This window comes from Ictalurus punctatus, chromosome 9 (genome assembly GCF_001660625.3).
Source record: "Ictalurus punctatus breed USDA103 chromosome 9, Coco_2.0, whole genome shotgun sequence".
NCBI lineage: Eukaryota > Metazoa > Chordata > Actinopteri > Siluriformes > Ictaluridae > Ictalurus > Ictalurus punctatus.
The window spans coordinates 25,707,501-25,731,056 of NC_030424.2; the positions used below are offsets into that span (position 1 = coordinate 25,707,501).

At 41.9% G+C, this 23,556-nt stretch overlaps 1 protein-coding gene across 1 annotated transcript in view; it reads left to right on the top strand.

Moving 5' to 3' along the window:
* Nucleotides 1-23,556, top strand: part of cnksr1 (connector enhancer of kinase suppressor of Ras 1) — a 50,409-nt gene that overhangs the window by 25,157 nt on the left and 1,696 nt on the right. Inside the window, exons 6-20 of the mRNA XM_017476276.2 lie at nt 184-303; nt 4,147-4,206; nt 4,750-4,818; nt 5,117-5,239; nt 9,869-9,954; nt 14,702-14,817; nt 14,941-15,032; nt 15,187-15,220; nt 15,977-16,149; nt 16,286-16,359; nt 19,281-19,352; nt 22,009-22,082; nt 22,274-22,347; nt 22,529-22,631; nt 23,093-23,271. Of these exons, the coding sequence (XP_017331765.1) occupies nt 184-303; nt 4,147-4,206; nt 4,750-4,818; nt 5,117-5,239; nt 9,869-9,954; nt 14,702-14,817; nt 14,941-15,032; nt 15,187-15,220; nt 15,977-16,149; nt 16,286-16,359; nt 19,281-19,352; nt 22,009-22,082; nt 22,274-22,347; nt 22,529-22,631; nt 23,093-23,271 (1,449 nt within the window). The remainder of the gene's footprint in view (nt 1-183; nt 304-4,146; nt 4,207-4,749; nt 4,819-5,116; nt 5,240-9,868; nt 9,955-14,701; nt 14,818-14,940; nt 15,033-15,186; nt 15,221-15,976; nt 16,150-16,285; nt 16,360-19,280; nt 19,353-22,008; nt 22,083-22,273; nt 22,348-22,528; nt 22,632-23,092; nt 23,272-23,556) is intronic.

The window sequence follows — 23,556 nt, forward strand, 5'->3', positions numbered from 1 at the left end:
GTCTCTGTATCTCTCTCTCTGTCTCTTTGTCTCTCTCTCTGTGTCTCTCTCTCTGTCTCTTTGTCTCTGTCTCTGTGTCTCTCTCTCTGTCTCTGTATCTCTCTCTCTGTCTCTGTGTCTCTCTCTCTGTCTCTTTGTCTCTCTCTCTGTCTCTCTGTCTCTCTGTCTCTGTCTGTGTGTCAGAGTCGTCAGTTGGTGGCGATATGTGATGATGTTCTGAATGCTGCTCCCGAGGCTGTACTGACCCACACTTCTCAGGTGCAAAGTGTTGATCTGGTGCCGGTCCTGCCTGGAGAACAACTGGTACTAAATCTCTCTCTCTCTCTCTCCTCTACTTTTGTCAGGCTCGTCTGTCTCATTCTGCACCATTGCTAGGTGTACTGAGGATGCGTGCATTAGGAACATTAGTGACATTAATAATACATTCCTGATGAAGTCAGTTCTCACGTGAAAGTTCATGTGTAAAGGGGGATTTATTCTGTAGGCAGTTTTTTTTTTTTTACTCTGAACATAAAGTCCTAAAGTCTATCCTCTTTCAAATCGCAGTCTGAGTTCAGCGGCCCACTCATCCTCACGAAATGAAAACGGAAAATAAGGATTAAAAAAAGAAAACAAGTGAAAAGATAAAATACAGCTTTCAGACATACAGCATTTTAGTTCTGATACTGAACCGGTTCTGCCAGCCGAGATGTTCTGCTGCTCAATATACAGAATTTTCTTCATTAGATTTTGTTAAACTGCACCCGAGAGTCTTAGGACGTGCATCCTGAGATCAGTGAAGAAGTTAATCAGTCCAGACGGGATTTTGTGGAGTTTTTTTTGTTGATATTTTTTTGTGATTGTCGCAGCCAAAAATGCTTTGATTTAGCTTTTGAACGTTTGCAATGCAACTTGCGGTGCTTTTTTTGTGTGGAAAACTACTGCAGTTGCACAAAATAGCTTTACACGGTCTTTCACAGTGATGTTTACTGGAAAACGAGAGCTTTTAGCTGTACTCGTGTTCGACGCACGTGAATCGAAGAGGGCTTTGGCTGAACTGGCGTTGTGATGACGTCACCTGACACGTCTCGGCCCGAATCTTACTCGACCGACTTGAAACCGTCTTTATACTGTTATAACGTGGTTTAGATCTTATCTCTCTGACCGCTACCGGTTTGTTTTTATGAGTGCTTTCAGGTCTGCGATTGGCTCTGTTCCTACTGGTGTCCCTCAGGGCTCAATTTCAGGCCCCCTTACTTTTTAGTCTTTATATATTTCCTCTTGGATTGCTCTTAAGATCACTCAGGCGTAATTATCACTTCTATGCAGACGATACTCACTCAGATTTATATTCACTCGAAGCCTGGTCACAATGTGGATGTTTCTTTTCTCTCACATTGTATTTCTGATAAAAACATGGATGACCCAAAACTTTTTGTGTCTTAATAGTGATAAGACTGAGGTTTTGCTTATCGGATCTTCCCGCCTGCTTCGTAAAGCTGCTTCACTAATGTTGAAGGTAGACGGCTCTGCTTTGGAGTTCCAAACTAAATAAAAAAATCTAGGAGTCATATCATATCTGATTCGAGTTTGTCTTTTGACTCAATCCACTGTCAAGAATTCCTTTTTTCATCTCAGAAATATCGCTAGACACATCACTCCAATACCGAAGTCCTCACACCGGCTCCCGGTCAGATTTCATGCTCATATAAGGCACTGCATGGTCTGGCCCCTCAGTATCTGTCTGCGCTTTTAACTTTATATAATAATAATAAGTCTTTATTAATCACGTATACATTACAGCACAGTGAAATTGTTTTCTTCGCAAACCACAGCATGTCTGGAAGTTGGGGTCAGAGCGCAGGGTCAGCAATGATACAGCGCCCCCTGGAGCAGAGAGGGTTAAGGGTCTTGCTCAAGGGCCCAACAGTGGCAGCTTGGCAGTGCTGGGGCTTGAACCCCCCGAATTTCCGATCAGTAACCCAGAGCCTTAACCGCCAAGCCACCACTGCCCCTTAGACTCCCAAGCGCCATTTGCTCTGTGATCTGTAGGGGACAGGGCTTTCTCGTCCAATGCTCATATTAGAGATGCACAGAATATAAGCATTTTTAAATCTAACCTAAAAACTCATTTTTTACATTAGCTTTTTCTTTATGGCTTTAACCATTTTGTATTCAAGTCTGTTTCGTGTTTTTTTTTTTAAATTTTCTTGATATTTTCTTATTGTGTAAAGTGCATTGAGAAGCTGCTTTAAAGATGATATTTAAAAATAAAGTTATTTATTATTATTATTATTATTATTATTATAAATCTGCAGGAATTTTGAAAAATGCAAGCTTCTGTGAACATTGCAGTTTGCTTGATTTTGCGTTAATTTGCGATCGCTAAATCCTGTACGGACTGAGTAATAACGTCCGGAAATAGACACGACGGACTCCGGTCAGCTCCAACTGTCCCTTTCTGTGGTCTGCGATTCACTAGAAAACGAGGGAGCTGCTGGTACAGTAGTGGTCCAGCTCATGTGTACAGTATCGAAAGTACCAACCGCAGACCTGAGTCAGGAACTCCTACTGCGGTTCTGTTTTTACGCTTTTTAACAGAACAGAAAATACGCGACTCCTACGTCCGACTGGTAGAACGGGATTTAAACCACCCTGTCAGTGCAGTACTGAAACTCGCTCTGGGGTTCACCGAGATTTCTCCTGCTTGCTGTTAATACGGCGTCGGTGAAGCCGAATAACTTACAAGTGCCGTTTGATTGCAGAACACGGATATTTTACACAATATTTAAAGAGTAGTGAGTCAATTTTAGAGCCCTGTGCTGCTCTGGAGAGAATTGTACGTGTCCTGGAAACATCGATAAACATTGCCTGTATGTTAATCCTGGGGTTCCCAAACCTGTGGTCATGACCACATGTGGAGTCACTTTACCAATGGGTTTGTGAGAGAAACTCGCGATCTCCTCTTTAGTTCATTTTGTTATTTTTATTTATTTATTTATTTTAATGATTATTATGAATATCACACTAACTATGTAAAAAAGAATAGCGTGCTACTAGTACTATAAATACTGCGAGTCAGAGTCAACGTGTACGTGTTATTTGAGTCTTTCTCACTATGCTGACTATACAGATGCTAGTGTAGGAGTTGAAAAATGAATAAAGGACACATTTCTCCATCCATCTGCATCCACTAGTTCCTCCACAATGATTACATGGACAGCAGTAATCTAATTATGGACCTTATTCTGAATAAGACAATATTCTGATTAAGGTGTTTACATGAGTCGCTTTTAGTATATTTCTATCATGTTCCTGTTTTACGTGTTATAGAACATACTTCGATTAGCGGCACACGTCATTACGTCCCCGCGCCACGCCGTCCGACGTCCCTCCAGAATTTCACGTATCGACGTACGGTTGGTCTTCGTTATGGAACCGTATACAGTTTTGGGTGTTTTTATTAAAATTTTTTACGAACGCTTCATGTGCAGTTAATTATTTGTCGTGCTGTACGTGCTAATAGACGACTGATTGAAGCCGTGGGCTGCGTCCCAAACCGCGTACTTACCGTCTATATAGTAGCTGAGATACATGTATTTCTCCTTCTACAGGCCTATAGTAGGTAAGTACGCGGTTTGGGACGCAGCCGTGCTCTCGTTTGCCGTAAAACGTTTGAGCGCTGCCGTGTGTGTACGTGTCCTGTCGCAAAATGCGGTGAAAACTCTCACACGACGTTAATAGTGTGATTAAGGTGTGTACGTGTCTGTAACGCACGTCCATAATGCGACTAAACCAGGAATACTCCACACGTCCGTTTGTGTTTACTTCAAGTATGACTTTAGTCGGATTAAAGTCATTCAAAAATTTCTGTTTGCACGGTAGTTTCTTAATCAGAGTATCGTCTTCATCGGGTTAATAGTGGATTATTGTTGTCCATGTAAACGCACTGAATGACTCTGAATGACTCTGAGTCAGTGGAACAAAAGCCAAAAACATGTCTTGAACATGAATTGACGTTATTATAAGTCCTACGTTTGTAAGTCGCTTTGAATAAATGTAAATGTATTAATTTTTTTATTTCTTAAAATATAAACTGCAACCTTTAGGGGTTTTTGTGTTTCTCTAGCTGTTCCTGTGTATATTATGGTACGTTTTCTTTTGTAGGGGATTGAGATCTCCTCCACGTCCTCGAGCCAACACTACATCTCTGGAACAGCTGCTGAGGTAGTGCATCATTTCTCCTCATGTGTTTATTTATTTTTAGATTATGTGCTGACATGCAGCTCTCTTACAAGTACAGACAGATTTACTAGGTTTCCATCTTGCATCTTAACACGTTTATTGGCTATTGTTTGATCTTTTCTTGGTTATACTAGCTCTAATGTTTATATAGAGACTGAGAGAAGGGCAGAGAGAGGAGTAGAGAGAGAGAGAAGGGCAGGGAGAGACAGAGACATCGGAGTGTCTTTGGGAAAGTGAACCCCAAGTTGCTACCGATGGCAAGCTAGCGCCTAGCTTAGCAGCTCTTCTGCCATTGTCGTGTCTGTGTGTGTGTGTGTGTGTGAATGGGCGAATGAGAACCAGTGCAAAAACGCTTTGTAGAACCACTAAGGTTAAAAAAGCGCTATATAAGTGCAGACATTTTACCATTTACCGTAAGCAGTGCACTATGGGTACTTTTAAGTTCATCTACACAGTATGCAATGAAATATTCACTAATAACCTTCACTGCTCTTATGTGCTTTTTCTCGTCTTGACTCAACACAGTTTCCAGCAGATTCCTCCGAGAAGATCTTGGAAGGCGACGAGGTCATAAAGGTCAATGATCAGATCGTGGTGAGCAAACTCTATTATGGCGGAGTAACCGTCATTAAACTGATTATTTTTGAATGACCAGAGTTTCCATAATCACTGCTAGAGATGCAGGGATGCAATCTGTGGTTCGTGGATTCATAACAACATTTAAGCACGCTAAGCATTCTGACTCGTTCTGTCTGTTCACACAAAGGGAAAAAAAAAGTGACATCATTCTAAATGCTGGCAGTGATTTATTTCTTCATCTTTGACCTATGTTTTGAGAACCGTGTTTGAGACGTCTTTGAGAAAGTGTCCCTTTCGTCGCATTGTGTTTCAGGTGGGCTGGAGCAGGAAGAACCTGGTGGCGAAGCTTCAAGAGAACCCAAATGGTGTGACACTAGTGCTGAGACGACATCCTACACTGTCTGTCTCTCACGAACCCAAATACAAGCCAACGCAGGTGAGTCACTGGCTGTTAAAGTGCACCTATTATGGGTTTTTCAAATATGAGTGTTATCGAGCTGTTCGTGAATGTAAAAACATCTGCAAAGTTTCAAAAATCAAAGCGCACGATAAACGGAGTTACTGACTCCCATAAGAAGGAATCGATTCTGAACACTGAAACGAGTCGTTAGTGATTCCAGTACTTCCTGTACTAACCTACGTAGGTTTGTAACAAAAAGCCCCGACTTCATCGGCTTCTCGCTGACAGGCGGAGCTGAAACTCGTTTCGCTAGTGGGCGTTTACTTTTTGAAGCACGCTGACAGCGCTAGACCAATCACAACAGACTGGAACATCTGACCAATCAGAGCAGAGTATGCTCTCTGAAAGGAGGAGTTTAGAATGAATCCTTTAGAACGGATCATTTAACGAGTCGTTTGTGACACTGAGGGGGAAAAAAGGTAGTGCTGCAGTTTAAATTATGAGCACGTTAAAGGGTCGTTGACCTCGGTGCATGTAAATTTATTGTATAAGACCTCTAAAACAAAATTAGGCGTAATAGGTACGCTTTAAGACTCTCTTCCTACACTTGTATATGTATAAAGTCAGTGCTAACAAGGTCATGTTGCTGTCACGGTAACGAAAAAGTCGAACATGTTAATATGAATGATTTTCAGGGTTATTATTATTAAACAACTTTTTTTAATTGAAATGTTCATTTAGCATCTTGTCTATATACAGTGTCTTGTAATAATAAGTAGGGGTGTAAATCGCAAATTTCGATACAATCTAATATCGATTCTTTTATCCAGCGATTCGATATTTGCCGAAACCACAATGACTGCCACGATGTGATTTCGATTCGATCGACTCAGGGGCCTGCGATCGATACTAAACGACGTGTCTATTTCACACAATCAGTAACATTTCTATTAATTCTAGAGCTGCAACAACTAATCGATAAAACGGATAATAATCGATTATGAAAATCGTTGTCAACGAATGTCATCTGCGCGGCACGGCGGAGATCTACTCACTACGTTACTTCTGTTCGGAAGACACGCTTCGGAGAGTAAATACTAAAGTTGTGTCCCGAATGAAATACTGTTCACTTACACTATACACTCTGCACTACCGTCTAGTGTGTGGAATTTAGAAAGGTAATATCATCTCAAATATAACTCTAGCGGGTTTTTTTTACTAACAGGAAGTATAAGCCACGACGGCGCATGAGGTCATACGCACGCTAGCATTAGCGAACACCCAGAGTCACCGATAATGACTTTCTTCAGTTTACTTTCCGTCAGCGTTACCTTTTATTCCCAACACGACCTCAGTCTCCATCAGACGGAGGCGAAATCGTCACGTGACTGATGAGGAAGAATGTGTGTAACCTCCAGGTCCTCGAAGGCAGGGAAGCATTTTATACACGGCGGAAATCAAACTGATGCACGAGGACAAAGTTACGTTTGTATCCAAGATGCTCCACTGTGTGTACGGGGCAGGGGAAACTGGTGCTGGCTGCTTAAAAGGTTTAGTTTAATTTAAGTTTATTGTCATTGTAGGCTGTATTTGCACGCTTGCAGTGTAACTTCTGTCGTTTATTATAACGGGAGTGATGTGTCGGTAACGAGGCCGCGTTGCTGATCACGCGCGGTGTAGACGCGCTGATACAGAGAGGGAGCGCGAGTGAGATCTGTAATGTCTCATTAAAACACTATGATCAAAAGTAAACGCTAGTAAAATAATATTCCTAAAGGCAGGGAGTAACAAACCACAAGGTGCAGTGAAAGTGAGTTTTTATTATTAATTTAGGACAGTGGTTTAACTGGGTGCTTTTTGTGCATCCGTAAACATAATGCAGAAATACTATAAAATAAATTACGTTCATTACAGTCCAAAAATAAAGTCACTAATGGCGTGACTTCTGATGGCAACAGGTTTAGAGTTTTCAGACAAATGAGGGGTGAATACTTATGCAATCACAGCTGTTATGTTTTTTAACTTTTGCAAGCTATTATGTTTTTGTCCCCACGTCAATATAGTGGGTCTGGGTTTTTTTTGGTGTAGAATAATGACATTAATCCCAATTAAGTTCAAGGGGAAAGTGTGTGTGTGTGGGGGGGGGGGGGGGGGGGGGGTTGGAGGGGTGAATACTTATGCAAGCCACTGTGAATGTGTACAATAGTGAATGTACAGTATGAGTAGATACAAGATGCAAAAAAAGTGCAAAAGACTGTTAAAAGGTTAAAAGGTCGGACCCGGGAAAACACTTTACACACTTACAATACAGGACAACAAAAACATCATACAAATGTGAATAAAAGTGAAATACTGAATACATTATAAAGAAGAGCTGAGTAAAACTGAACAAATGATAGACGACTGTAAAGCATAAACTGTTTAGTAGCTCTTATTATTGGTGGTTATTATTATTATTATTATTATTATTATTATTATTATTGGTATTGGTTTCTTATCATTGGAAATCCCAAATAACAAATGTGAATTTGCATGTGTAATGTAATGTGATAAATGACGCACGCAGTAAGTAGAACTGTTGTACTTGATTTACATGGATGAACTGCGTGAACGACTTGCAACATGCAGAAGAAACAAGATTCAAATGAGGTCTTCGCATGAGCCGTGAGTCCGGATTTCAAAGCGATTTGAAGAGTCACACTGACACTGAAACAAACCCCTTATCACAGATCAAATGTAATGAGAAGTGTCCGAAAAAGTCAAACAAATGAGTCTAGACAGGGGTGAGTGTGAGTTCATAAGGTAAATGTGTGTGAAAATCATCTCAGAGCTGACATTGGATCGAAACGTCTGCATGTTTAATACTTGGCCTTTGGTTGTAGTAATTCGCCCATGCATTTACAGTTCCTAAAGTAGACTTGAGCGTAAACTGTGAGGTGGTAATACGCCCTTGATGGGATGCCAGTCGATCGTAGGGCAGCATTCACATGCACGGTCATACGCTCTTTCACTCATAGGGGCGATTTAGAGTCGCCTGTCCACTTGGTGTGTATAGCGTTTGGGGTGTTGGAGAACCCAGAGGAATCCCACATGGACAGTAGGAAAACGTGAATTTTCACATCGATATTAACTCGGGCTCAGGATCAAACCTGGGACCCTGGAGCCGTGAGGCGGCAACGCTACCCACCCACGCGCAATTCAATTCAATTCAGTTTGATTTGTCTTGCGCTTTTAAGAATGGATATTGTCTCAAAGCAGCTTTACAAAAACATATAAACACAGGATACAGATTTTAAGAGAGTGAATTTATCCCTATTGAGCGAGCCGGTGAGGAAGATTTCCCTCAGATGATATGAGGAAGAACCCTTGGGAGGAGCCAGACTCAGCTTCTGCATGTTTAATACTTGGCCTTCGTTTGTACTAATTTGCCCATGCTATGTAAATGGTGCACTTATATAGCGCTTTACACTGTGTCTCATTCACCCATACACACACACACCAGTGGAAGCAGAGCTGCCATGCAAGGCGCTAACTTGCCATCGGGAGCAACTTGGGGTTCAGTGTCTCGCCCGAGGACACTTCGGTATGTGGAGTCACGTGGGCCGGGAATCGAACCGCCAACCCTACGATTAGTGCACAACCCGCTCTACCACCTGACCCACAGCCGCCCCATGTCTGTTTCCTCAAGTATAATCCTTTCATCCATTCATTCATTCATTCAATCATATTGACTAACCGCTTAATTCCGGTCAGGGTTGCAGTGGATCCGGACTTCATCCCGGATTACACCCTGAATGGGACGCCAGTACACCGTAATTCAACAAACACACTCCCATTTACACATAGGGATGATTTTGTATCACTAACACGCTTAACTGGCACGTTTTTTGAGGTGTTTAGGATTAGACAGTAGATAAACATGGCTGTAGCATATCGAGGAAACATAAGGATGCTCCTGCTGGCATCACATGGTTATTTCTGAATGTCTGTGTGGGAGTACACACTGATACTGACTCCAGGACGGAGTGTTAGTTTGTTAAACTGCTCATCTTTTTGATAATGACACTTAAATTAAATGCACACACAAGCTTTAGAGAATATATATAGCCGCAGTGTTCTTTCAGTCCCGGGAGAGGGGTTGGTATGACAACAGTCACTTCCTGTTCACAGCTCGGAAAGCCATCAACATGGCCCCTTTGATGTTGTCTCTCTCTCTCTCTCTCTCTCTCTCTCTCTCTCTCGCGCGTATTCTCACACCCGCTCAGACTCTCGCAAACACACACCGAGTGAGACGCACACACAGTTCAGATGACGACAATTTGAATCTTGTGATTGCAGTTTTATGTGAATCCTAAATGTGCCGTGTTGGATGATGTAACGAGGTTGGGGGCCGGAGGGCCTTAAGGGATCACAGCACTGCCACATGACTGTTCCACTGACACACGCATTCTCACTGACTGCACACACACACACACACACACACACACACACACATATGTGCACACAAAGCTCAGAGACGCAATATGCCCGTTGACGTATTGGTGGAACATGCGTAATTGCAATCACACACACACACACACACACACACACACACACACAGTCCCATGTCTGCTGCTCTATCAGGATAAGTTAACGTGAAGCTCTTCCTGTTTCTCCCGTCTGCAGAAGGAAGAAGAAGAAGACGAGGAAGAGAGAAATAGACACTCGGTGTTTGAGCGAGCACCGGCGTCTGTGCGCTCGTACTCGTTCAGGTGAGTTTACCTGCAGCTCTTCGCATCCAGCAGATCTTAGGTTTATGAACTGAGATTTAGTCATCTACTCCAATCGTGTGTACATTTCAAAGATGTACGGATTGGTCCATATGAAGCGACGCACACTTAAAGTGGACGGTGCAAAAGGGCTGTTTTCTGTCGATTTAAAAAGATCAGATGAAGTCGTTCCTGAAAATTGTCTTAATAATCAGTTTAATATTACTCAAATATATATGTTTTTAGGAATGCATATTTATTATTAAAGATAATTTAATTACAGTCACAATTTTTGGCCTTCATCAGTTACTTAACATATTTGACTCTGGAACTGAGGCTTAGTAAAGTTAATACTAATGCTAGATATTATTTTATTTCCCCCCTTTTTTTTTTCTTTTCCTGTGTCGCACTGAGGAATTAGCTCCACATTCGTATGCTTGACCGTCTGATTTTGTTTGTTTACTGTGGTTGCAGGTTTATTCAGTCATTTTCTTTTTGTTGTGTTTATAACAAGCATTTAAGAGATCCGGTAAATGAACGCGAATGAGGAGCGGTCTTACACTCATTCAGAGAACGTCAAATGATCGTGGTTTAGAATGATAGCGGAAGGAAAAGTTGTTCCTAAATCGGACGAATGGTTGTTTAAATATAACGATGATTTCAGTGTTAAGGAAAACAATCTGAATTTAAGAACAGTCATGAATTTTGACTGAATTATTTAAACACAATTGAAAAAATCGTTCACTGTATCATCTGGAGATCGCGTGTGCGAATACCGAAAATGCCACAGATATCCGTGGCATAAATCAATCAATCCATCCATCCATCCACCCGCCCATCCACATATCCATCCACATATCCATCCACCCACCCATCCACATATCCATCCATCCACATATCCATCCACCCACCCATCCACATATCCATCCATCCACCCACCCATCCACATATCCATCCATCCACATATCCATCCACCCGCCCATCCACATATCCATCCACATATCCATCCACCCACCCATCCACATATCCATCCATCCACATATCCATCCACCCACCCATCCACATATCCATCCATCCACATGTCCATCCACCCGCCCATCCACATATCCATCCATCCACATATCCATCCACATATCCATCCATCCACCCGCCCATCCACATATCCATCCATCCACATATCCATCCACCCGCCCATCCACATATCCACCCACCCACATATCCACCCACCCACATATCCATCCATCCACATATCCATCCATCCACATATCCATCCACCCGCCCATCCACATATCCATCCATCCACCCGCCCATCCACATATCCATCCATCCACATATCCATCCATCCACATATCCATCCACCCGCCCATCCACATATCCATCCATCCACATATCCATCCACCCGCCCATCCACATATCCATCCATCCACCCACCCATCCACATATCCATCCATCCACATATCCATCCACCCACATATCCACCCACCCACATATCCACCCATCCACATATCCATCCACCCACCCACATATCCATCCATCCACATATCCACCCATCCACATATCCACCCATCCACATATCCACCCACCCACATATCCACCCACCCACATATCCATCCACCCACATATCCACCCACCCACATATCCATCCACCCACATATCCACCCATCCACATATCCATCCACCCATCCACATATCCATCCACCCACCCACATATCCATCCATCCACATATCCACCCACCCACATATCCATCCATCATCCACATATCCATTCATCCATCCACCCACCCATCCACATATCCATTCATCCATCCACCCACCCATCCACATATCCATCCATCCATCCACCCATCCATCCACATATCCATCCATCCACCCACATATCCATCCACCCACCCATCCATCCATCCATCCATCCACCCATCCACATATCCATCCATCCATCCACATATCCACCCACATATCCATCCATCCATCCACCACCCACCCACCCATCCATCCACATATCCACCCACATATCCACCCACCCACCCATCCATCCACATATCCACCCACATATCCATCCATCCACCCATCCATCCACCCACCCAAAGCAATCCATCCACCCATCCAGCCATATATACTGTATACAACGTGTATACAGTATATATAATCAGTTTAAAATGATAAAACTAGAGATGCACCGATACAAAATCTTTCAGCCGATACCGATAACCGATAGTTTGGTGGTTCTGCCTTTTGTACCTTCTTTTAAATGAATAATAATTAATTCCACAATTCTGAAAGAAATGCAAATATAAACTTCATTCTCTCCATTTCGACAAGCTGTTTCACAGTAACTGGTCTCCTCACCAGAACACACATTACTCTAATTAACATGAACACGTGATAAATTCTGAAGATTAAATTAATTCGATGTTTTCCCGCCCTCTTTTGATTGACAGGATATAATCGACCCTGATCACCGGATTTTTTCGATAGCGTGAAAAAGTGCCTTTATGGGCCGATACCGATTTTTCTCCGATACACCGGTGCATCTCTGGATAAAACTGTTAAATGAAAAGAAACTTTTATTTCTAAAGTCTTAATCAGTATTAAAGAGTAAATAATGCTGAAACGGTGTGTGTGTGAGACTGTAGTCAGGACTGCAGGACGCTGTTCCCTGAGTGTGTGTGTGTGTGTGTGTTGTTGTATAAACTGATTTAGATAGTGTTTCATTCATCCGCTGTGTTAGATGCATTACTGCGTACATGGTGTGAAGTCGGCAGCACTGCATTAAATAATTTAACAATAACCATTGTTATGACGCATGGATTTTTTTTACGCCTCCACCGTCCGTCCGTCCGTCCGTCCAAGATTCTTATTAGCGTAATATTAACACAAGGGCGAGTGGCTTGGTGTTTGTAGGATTTCTGGAAGAGAAAAGGACGATGAGGACGTGAAGGATCACAGTGAAGAATGATTGTATTGCAGCACAGCAGTGACAAAGTACTTGAAGCACTTCGGATCCAGTGGAGTCGAAGTGAACCTCGAACAGTATCAGCTCAGACATGTTATACTGTATTTCAAACCAGTGTTTCACGCCCGTGTTGTAGACGACGTCTGGCTTTAAATGTAAACCGCCGTGATCACGTTCCGTTCTCACGTTACTGGAGTCGTTACAGGTGTGACCGCGTAAATTCTCGGGTTATAGCGTCCGTCTAGACGTGTATTTCTGAATAATAATAATGCTCATGTTACCCCTTTGTTCAGGGACGGTTCTTGATGTCCCACTGCCGCTCCCATGCTATAAGTGATTGACTGTCACTTCAGGTGGTATTGTCCACATACTGCTGAGACCGAGATGAATCATCCCTATGATAATCCAACCTTTTTAGGGGATGAGCTTTTTCTTGATGAACTCCTGTCTCGACGTGGAATCGGCATAGACGTCGTACTGTAACCAGCGGAGAAACTGATTCGATTTTGGAATTGATCCAGATACGGTCAAGGTCACAGCAAGGTCAAATGTCTGAAGTACATTTTCTTGAATAGCTTCCTTCCTGTTTGAAGTATATTCTAACAGACTTTCTGGCAGTCAAAATTAGTAACAAGTAGGACTAGATCTGTCGGTGGTGGACCATCCCTGTCGAATTCTACTTGTTATTTATATATTATTATTTATATTTATTTCCTGAGTATGTGCGTGCGTGCGTGTGTGTGTGCATTATTAGTGAGTAGGCCCATTTGTAAAGATCTGTGACTCATTATATACATTCAGGGTTTAGAAAGGTTAACTGGAATGAAAAGTGGTTTAGAGGTTAGCACGTTTGCCTCGCACCCCTGGGGTTAGGGGTTCGAGTCCCACCACCCCCCGTGTACGTGGAGTTTGCATGTTCTCCCCGTGCTTCAGGGGTTTCCATCCTGGTACTCCGGTTTCCTCTAACAGTTGTAGTCTGAATGGCATGTGTAAATTGTCTGTAGTGTGTTTGATCGTGCCCCACAATGGGTTGGCACCCCCGCCTTGTGCCCCGAGTTCCCGGAGATTGGCTCCAGGCGACCCTGTGACCCTGTGTAGGATAAGCGATATGGAAAAAGGATGGACGGATAATCAAAATAGCTCTAAATTGTATTTGAAGATGTGACGACTGCAGAAAAGTCCATGTAGAAGGTATTATTCCTGTGATTCTCCAAGAAACAAATCACACTGCAGAGACAGAAGGATGCTCTAAATATGGGGCGGCTGTGGATCAGGTGGTAGAGCGGGTTGTCCACTGATCGTAGGTTTGGCGGTTCGAGTCCCGGCCCACATGCCGAAGTGTCCTTGGGCAAGACACTGAACCCCAAGTTGCTCCTGATGGCATGTTAGCGCCTTGCATAGCAGCTCTGCTACCACTGGTGTGTGAGTGTGTGTGTGTATGGGTGAATGAGACACAGTGTAAAGCGCTTTGGATAAAAGTGTTATGTAAGTGCGCCATTTACCATTTAAATATGTCAAATAAATAAATAAATCCATGTTTTTGTGTAGAAAGTTATTAACCATTATTTAATTCGAACTAGTTTCCAACTAAAGAGTGGATGTGGAACTTAAATTCAGAACAACCGAGATGAACATTTTTTTTTCTTCTGTTAATCCCTGTATGCAGTACAATATAGTAGGATATAGGATAAGTGTGTATTTTGGAATATAGTTATGTCTTTTATAAAAGAATATGATGAATATCAAATTAATGTGTGTGTGTGTGTGTGTGTGTGTGTGTGTGCGCCTGTGGATCAGGGCTGCTATTTTGTCCCCTGAAGGGCAGCAGCTGATAGGACAGGACGAGCCGGAGTTTAGTGATCACGGCCTTGATGGGAATCAGAGCCACAGTGCACACACACACCTGAGTGCAGGTAAAATACACACACACACACACACACACTCACACACATGATTTTTTTGTGTATACACATATGTGTGTGTGTGTGTGTGTGTGTGTGTGTGTGAGAGAATCCTAACTCTTCTCTTGCTGTTAGGTTCTGGATTAGAGCGCAGGAGTACGTCTTTACTCAGTCTGGACTCAAGCAGGGCGAGAGTCGTATCCTGGCCTGACATGGGGGCCAGTGTGGTGAGTACACCCACACACACACACACACACATATACACACATCTCACACACAAACACACACACACACACACACACAAACATCACACACACACAGCACATTCACATCTGCACATCCATAGCTCACGGTGATTCTGCTCTCTGTCGCCCTCTACAGGAGGACAAGGAGCCCAAGAAGAGCTCCTTCAAAGGTATGACATCATGCTCACATAAAGCTGCAGCAATTCAAAAAAAGATAGTGATACAACGCATGAGGGCGTGCTGTTATAGGAAAATAATCAACGACGGGGAGTTACTGTTAACACGCTGAAGTTGATTATTTTCCAATAAAAGCAGCTTCCAGAGTGTTTTATCAGAGCAACTTTCCAACACTAACAATTTTTTAAATAAAATCTATTAAAGAATTATATGTCGTACTTTTTATCCATCTATAGTGACTTATAATGTTATGGAACATTTACAAAACAATTTAGTTCCTGTTATCCTTTTTTCTTTTCTCTGTCCTGAATACTTTCTCATGTTGGAGAACTTAAAAGAAGCGTTTTATATCTGACTGTTACAAAAATGCTGACACCGGAGACTCCTTCCGAAAATGTTAAATAAACATCTCCTTCACCATGTCAACCATTAGAGATTTCTTTTGGTTTGTTAAACTGCTCATTTCTTTTTATTTGTTTATTATGAGGCGTAGATTATCATGCAGTGTCTTCCGTGCAAATCTCTGTGAATCAGCTGTTACTATAGAAACAGCATATAGAAATACAATATAGAAACCTTTTCCCGACCAGTCAGATTCGAGAATCGAACAGAAACGCGATTGAGAGGGTATATTTAATAAACGACATTTTTTTAACTATATACAAAATTTGCTCCAATAAGTAAAGAGCATTTTAAAATGACTGTCGGTTATGTGATGTAGCCTCGGTGTGACCTTTGACCCCCTGCAGGCACACGGACAGCGATGAGTCGTAGGAGGGTGTCGTGTCGTGAGCTGGGCCTGCCGGACTGCGACGGATGGCTCTGGAAGAAGAGGAAAGAGAGTGTGTTCATGACACAGAAATGGCAGCGCCTCTGGTTTGTCCTTAAAGGAGTTACAATCTACTGGTACTCCAGCCACCAGGTGAACACACACACACACCATTAACTTTTACACAAGCCGATACTTTTACGCAGTTCAGACGGATAAATAATGCTGTGCATGTTTACATATTGTGTGTTTGTGTGTTTCTGAACTGTAAACTCGGTCGTGTTTACAGGAGGAGAAGGCAGTCGGGATGGTGAAGATTGGAAGCTACAGCATCGAGAGCGCTGGAGAACACAAGAGGAAGTAGTAAGTACTTCTGTCTTCTCTCTCACACACACACACATACATACATATTCAGGAAATACTACAGTGCTGTGAAAAAGTATCTGATTTCTTCTGTTTTTGTGTCGATCTCGTACTAAATTGTTTCATACATTAACATTAAATCCAAGATGAAACAAAGGTAACGCGAGTAAACACAAAAATACCGTTTTTAAATGAGAATGTTATTAATTGAAGCCAAAAAGTTATCCAATACCACCTGGACCTGTGTGAAAATGTATTTGCGACCGTAGTTACTAATTCCCCAAATCTATGAAACTGCATTCATAATGTTGTTCTCAGCTGGACTAGACACAACCAGGTCTGATTACTGCAAACCCTGTTCAATCACATCAACACTTAAATAGAACTTTTACAGCAGCATGACGTTGGTTAAAATGTTTTACGCAGTAACACACTATGCCAAAGATGAAAGAAATTCCAGAAATGATGAGGAAGAAGGGGATTGTAATACATCAGTCTGGGAAGGGTTACAAAGCTATTTCAAAGGATCTGGGACTCTGAAGAACCACAGCGAGAGCCGTTATCTCCAAATGGAAAAACTCAGCACAGTAATGAACCTTCCCAGAAGTGGCAGACCTTCCGAAATTCCTCCAAGAGCACAGCGACTACACATCCAGGAAGTCATAAAAGAGCCAAGACCAACATGAAAGGACCTACAGGCCTCTCTTGAATCAATAAAGGTCACTGTTCATGACTCCACTATCAGAAAGACACTGGGGGAAAATGGCCTCCATGGAAGAGTGGCGAGGGGAAAACCACTGCTGACCCAGAAGAACATTAAGCCTCGTCTGAATTGTGCCAAAACACACCTTGATGATCCTCAAACCTTTTGGGAGAATGTTCTGTGGACTGATGAGTTTCGAAGACAGGAGTCCCGTTACATCTGGTGTAAACCAAACACAGTATTCCACAAAAAGAACGTCATAGTTGTGGTCAAGCCTGGTGGTGGAAGTGTGATGGTGTGGGGATGCTTTGCTGCTTCAGGTTCTGGGTAACTTGCAGTAATTGAGGGAAACATGAATTCTGCTCTCTACCAGAAAATCCTAAAGGAGAATGTCCGGTCTTCAGTCCGTAAGTTGAAACTCAAGCGCAACTGGATTATGCAGCAACACAACGATCCAAAGCATATAGGAGTAAGTGCTAGTCCTAGAAGTAAGTGAAAGACTGATCTCCAGTTATCGGAAGCGTTTGGTTGCAGTTAGTGCTGATAGAGGCGGCACAACCAGATTTTAAGCTTAATGGGGCAATTAGTTTTTCACATTGGTGATAGATGTTGGATAACTTTTTTTACTTAAATAAATAAATAAAATCTATATTGTGTGTATACTCAGGTTGTCTTTGTTTTATGTTGTATTTTGTATTTTATGTTGTACTTATATGAGATATACACAAAAACAGAATAATCAGGTACTGTTTCACAGCACTGTACATGCATATGAATGTTGTAATAACTAGGCCCTAACCATGTCTAGAAACCATGGCAACCACCATGCAGCTACACAAGGCAAAAAAACTCACTACAATATGAAAGCAGAGTAAAAATTTTATTCTCATCATATTACATATCTGAGTTGATCGTATATCATATTCATTAATGTATATTTATTTATTTACAATAAATTACAATAATACCTTTTTACACTACCCAGCTCAACACTGAATCGGATTACGAGTAACACACTCATTCCAGAAAGGTCCAGATTGGGAACCTGGGGCTGGATTCATGAAAATCTTCTTAAGAAAGAAGTTAAGAACCTTCTTAAGTGCAATTCTCAAAAATTTCGAAAGAAGTTCTCAAATACTTTCTTAATAACATCTTAATTTTTTTCCCCTTAAGAATAAAATCACAGTAGTGTAACAGCTACAACAAATTCAAAACTGCCGAATTTGACATTTATTATCCTTTTTTTTTTTTAAGTAGCTTTTTAATCACCGGCTGATCATTTATTCAAACGTGAAGGGAATGAGATGTGTTCGTTTAACAGCACTAACCGACAGGAACCGTCATCGGAGAATTTGCTGGAACGTGGAAACCAATAAACCATGTATGCTAGTTCAGATAAGTCAAATATTGTATTATAATAAAGTATTTATTATATGCTGCAAGGTTGTTAATTTTGTAAAGGGAAGTGGTAGCTCATGACCTTCTGATTGGAAGGTCATGAGTTCAAATCCCAGGATTGCCAAGCTGCCACTGTTGGCCACAGCTGTGGTTCAGGTGGTAGAGCGGGTTGTGCACTAATCGTAGGGTCGGCGGTTCAATTCCCAGCCTGCATGACTCTACATGCTGAAGTGTCCCTGGGCGAGACACTGAACCCCAAGTTGCTCCAGTTGGCAAGTTAGCGCCTTGCACCGCAGCTCTGCTACCACTGGTGTGTGAGTGAATGGTAAATGAGACACAGTGTAAAGTGCTTTGGATAAAAGCGCTATATAAATGCACCATTTATCTTAACTTTAAGAAGTTGTTTACATAGATTTTTCAGAACATTCTTTTTTAAGAATTTGAATCTTTCTTAAGAAGAATTTTCGGGAATGCAAAATATTCATAACTTCTTTCATAATTAAGAAAATAAGAAGAAAACGGCCGTTCTTATTCTTAAGGACGTTCCGTAATTCCGGCCCCTGGTTTTCGTTTTTCCTTTCCATCTGATTTTATTCATATATTCCGGTTTCATTCAGATTCTCATTTCATATTTATTGAGATTTTTATTTGATACATTTAGATTTCCATCTAACATTATGACATTTTCAGTGCATATACTGAGACTTTATAATATTACGGTTTTCCTTCAATGTTCTTCGTCTCAGTAGTTAATTCATTTTCATTCCATGTGTTGTGGTTTGTTCAGTGTTTGTTCACAGTCTCTCCTGTGTCTCTGCAGCGTGTTTAAAATGTTCCACCCACGCTTTCAGAACTTCTTCTTCGCCGCGGACAACGTTACCGACATGAGCAAGTGAGTGTGACGATTAACACGTTAAGGAAAACGAACGCGAAAATGCGTTCAGCTCCTCATCTGCAGCCTGTTGATCTGTGAGTGCGGAGAGAGTGTGGATCATTATCCAGAAAACAAGACAGATGTGTTTCATTATTCACAAGTTAATGTCCCTCACTATGAACTAATTATACTACAGCGCTGTTGAGTGCTCGATTCTGATTGGTCAGAAGGTGCTGATTAATTTTCTATAACAGCAGCATTTATTAAGGAAATGAATACAGTATTGTTTCACTTACACAGGTAGTTATGTCGTGGGCACGCCACATAAGCGTGTGTAATTGTTGATACGGTGAAGTGAGGAGATGTTTATTTATGGAACATTTATGGAAGGAGTCTCCAGTGCGAGCGCCTTGTAGCAGTAAGAGGTAAAGCTGTAACTTTAAAGGTGCAGTAGTCTGTTTTTAAAAATTCCTCCTGTCAGCTATTTTATAGCCATTATACGGGCCACTATAGATCCCAGGGGCGGAGTTTCATGAATACGTGAACATGTCGAATGCGTCTAGCAGTTTCAGAATTAATCCTGGGAGAGAGAAAAAAAAAGGAATCTTATAAGTTTCATGACACTGGAAAGTCTTCAGGACGGAGGGTGCTGTGTTATAAGGGAACAATGGTTTATAGCTGATATATGTCAGGAACTTGCGGATGTCCCTCGACGTTAAATGCTCAACTATAAATGGATAAAAGTACAATGTGTCATTCTTTAATTAATAAACAAATGTAATCCTTTGCCAATCGCTGTTGTATAAGATCAGTAAAATACTTCAGGACATGCTTTTATTGGAAAATAATCAACTGTGGGGTGGCACTGAGTCGCTTAATAGCACTACATCGTTGATTATTTTCCTATAACAGCATGCACAAATGTGTTTCTTCCTTACGTAATATATTCATGGATGAAACAGAGTTAAATAAAACCAAGCACCATCATCCATTCATCTTCTATACAGATTATCCTTTTCAGGGAACCTGGAGCCTATCCCAGGGAGCATCAGGCACAAGTCCGGGTACACCCTGGACAGGGTGCCAGTCCGTCACAGGGCAAAATCACTTACACATTCACTTTGGACATGCCAATCAACCTACCATGCATGTCTTTGGACTGGGGGAGGAAACCAGAGTACCCAGAGGAAACGTGCAAACTCCACCCACAGGGCCATGGTGGGAATCGAACCCTCGACCCTGGAGGTGTGAGGTGAACGTGCTAACCACCCTCTGAGCACCATCATTTCAATATAAATCACATCGTCGCAAGATACTACAAAGATTTACATCAAGTCCCAGCTTTGAGTTGGAGATTGTTTTGAAATTAGGCCGGCTGCGTTGACCAAGGCTTATATTTCAGTGGTCTTCTATGACAGATGTGCAAATCCGTGTGCAGGTTTCATCTTGAGTGCGCTGTGAGGTTTGCTGACGCTCCCACAGCCACACCGAGGATTACAGGCGTGTTCTGTTTGCTCTGATTTTCCTCTTCGTCAAAACAGAACATCAGGCCCAAAAAAGCATTAGGAGCTTCAGTGAGATTTTTGCACTCCTTGCGTGTGAATGCAGCGACTTATTAAAGTACACAGTGATGAGTAAGAAGATCTCACAGACACATTTAATCCGGCGTCCCTGATCCTCTGAGCTCTCGGATGAGTCATTTTCTCTCTGCGTGATCTTCTAGCCAATTGAACTGCAGCAAAGAAACAAATTATATCCTAAATGAAATGTAGCTATTGAGGGAGTCTGAGGACGTTGTTCTTGTTTATTGTACCTCTGGGTATAATTATCGCACCTCTGGGGTTGGAGGTTGGAATCCTGTCTCTACTGTGTGTGCACAGAGTTTGCATGTTCTCCCCGTGCTGCGGGGGTTTCCTCCGGGTACTCCGGTTTCCTCCCCCGGTTCAAAGACATGGGTTAGAGGCTGATTGGCATGTCCAAAGTGTCCGTAGTGTGTGAATGTGTATGTGACTGTGCTCTGCGATGGATTGGCACCTTGTCCAGGATGCACCCCGACTTGTGCCCGATGCTCCCTGGGATAGGCTCCAGGTTTCCTCATGACCCTGAAGAAGCATAAAGCGGTATAGAAGATGGATGGATGGATCTACTTGAGTTAAAACTGGTTTTCTTGTTTATGTTTATTTAAAGTTGAAATTTTAAAGAGTGTTATAGCCAGAAAAAATTCATTTCAGCCTTGGTTGTTCCACCAGAATTCAATTCCGTTTTCGCAGACAAACACACAAGAAGAAATGACATTATTATCATGTGGCCACAGGTTGTTGTTGTTGTTGTTGTTGTTTTTTTTTTTTTTTAAATGATGTTTTGTAGGTTTAAAGTATAGACTCATGACTATGACTCTGTTTACACCCGCTCACCACTTTAACCGCATGCTTTCACATCTATAGTCAAATGTATCTGCGGTTAATCTGTTTTCTGTACCTTGCATACTGTTAAATGTAAAAAAAACAACAACAAATAAACATGGTTGCTGGATTTAGGGTACTAACCTTGGTGGAAGAGAATTGTTTAAAGAAGAGAAAACGCTGTTCAAAACTGACACACACTGACACGGGTCGCATTCACTACGCAACGCGAGACAACGTTTTTGTCTGATTTGTCTGATTTTGTGAAACAGGTGGATCAACTGTCTGATCACCGCCATCCAGAAATATAAGAAGCACCAAAAGAATCCACCAGACTACGAGACCGGTGCGTGGAGTCAGATCTTTTTTTTACTAGAAGTAGTTTATGCCTTTTTTTCCCTTTACTTAAAATCAGCAGCAAAAAACCAGGAAGATCATATACGTTCCTTCGTGCAGTCGTGTTAGTATAGATGGGATGGATTTTAGTAAGATGGTGGTGTTTGGATGAGCAGACATGGTGGTGTGTGTTTTTGACAGAGTGCTACAGTGAGACAGAGTCGGAGGAGGACGGCTCACCCTCGCCAAACCTTCTAAAGAAAAAAATCTCCCCGGTGAGGAGAGACACATAACACACATACGTATATATGATGGGTTAGAAAGAAAGAAAGAAAGCAGAGAGATATCACAACACAAGAATAAATGTTTCTTTTCATATGTTCAAATATATTATTATTATTGTGTGAAATATTAAATGCATGCAGTTTTTAATCAGCTTACTGTCTCTTGTGGTAGAAGGTCCAGTCGAACACACTTCCTCGATCTCTGGGAAAGAAGAACAAACTCATAGAAGGAGGTGCAGTAGCCTCTATTCCAGCAGAGGGCAGTAAAGCTGCAGGTAAACAACCATACTGCTCAAAACCGATCTGTATATGCTGTTCTGTACGTGTGTTGGATCATTTTTTTGAATCAGTTTTTATTTATGTGTAAATTAAAATCTAGTAAATAATAGTATGGAGGCAAGATATAATATAGTATGAATGTAATATTAATGGGGCAGTGGTGGCTTGGCGGTTAAAGCTCTGGGTTACTGATCAGAAGGTCGGGGGGTTCGAGCCCCAGCACCGCCAAGCTGCCACTGTTGGGCCCTTGAGCAAGGCCCTTAACCCTCTCTGCTCCAGGGGGCGCTGTATCATGGCTGCACTCTGACCCCAGCTTCCTGACATGCTGGGATATGTGAACGAAGAATTTCACTGTGCTGTAGCGTATATGTGACTAATAAAGACTCTTATCATTATCATTAATAGACTCTGTCTGTTATTTCTCATAGCCCATGTTCCTCTCGTCTCTCTGATTCAGGAACGGTGGATGAGATGGGCGAGCTGTTTAACAAGCTGAAGGAAGGAGGAGTGTCTCTGATTGGCCAGAATCAGCCCATCACTCACGACCAACTCCGCAGGTCATTTATCCGACGAAACAAAAATCCCGTCATTAATGAGAAGGTCCACACACTCCGCGCTCTTCACAGCACACTCAAGGTGAGGAACACGTATCAAGGAATATAATCAACACTACCGACATGTTATTGAGCAGCTATATTTTATTTTATTCTTTTTTTAAATGATGTCACTGGAAATACATTTTTTTAACCTACCCAGCGATTAGGTGTAAGTGAACCGAGTAATATTTATTATTAAATGTTTCGTGAACTGAGAAATGCCTAGGTTATATTGTGGCACCCTAGATCGTATCTAATTGAATCAGACAGGTCCAAAATCTTATAACTCTAATTAGAGAGTCTGATAGAGATCAGGGGAGAATGA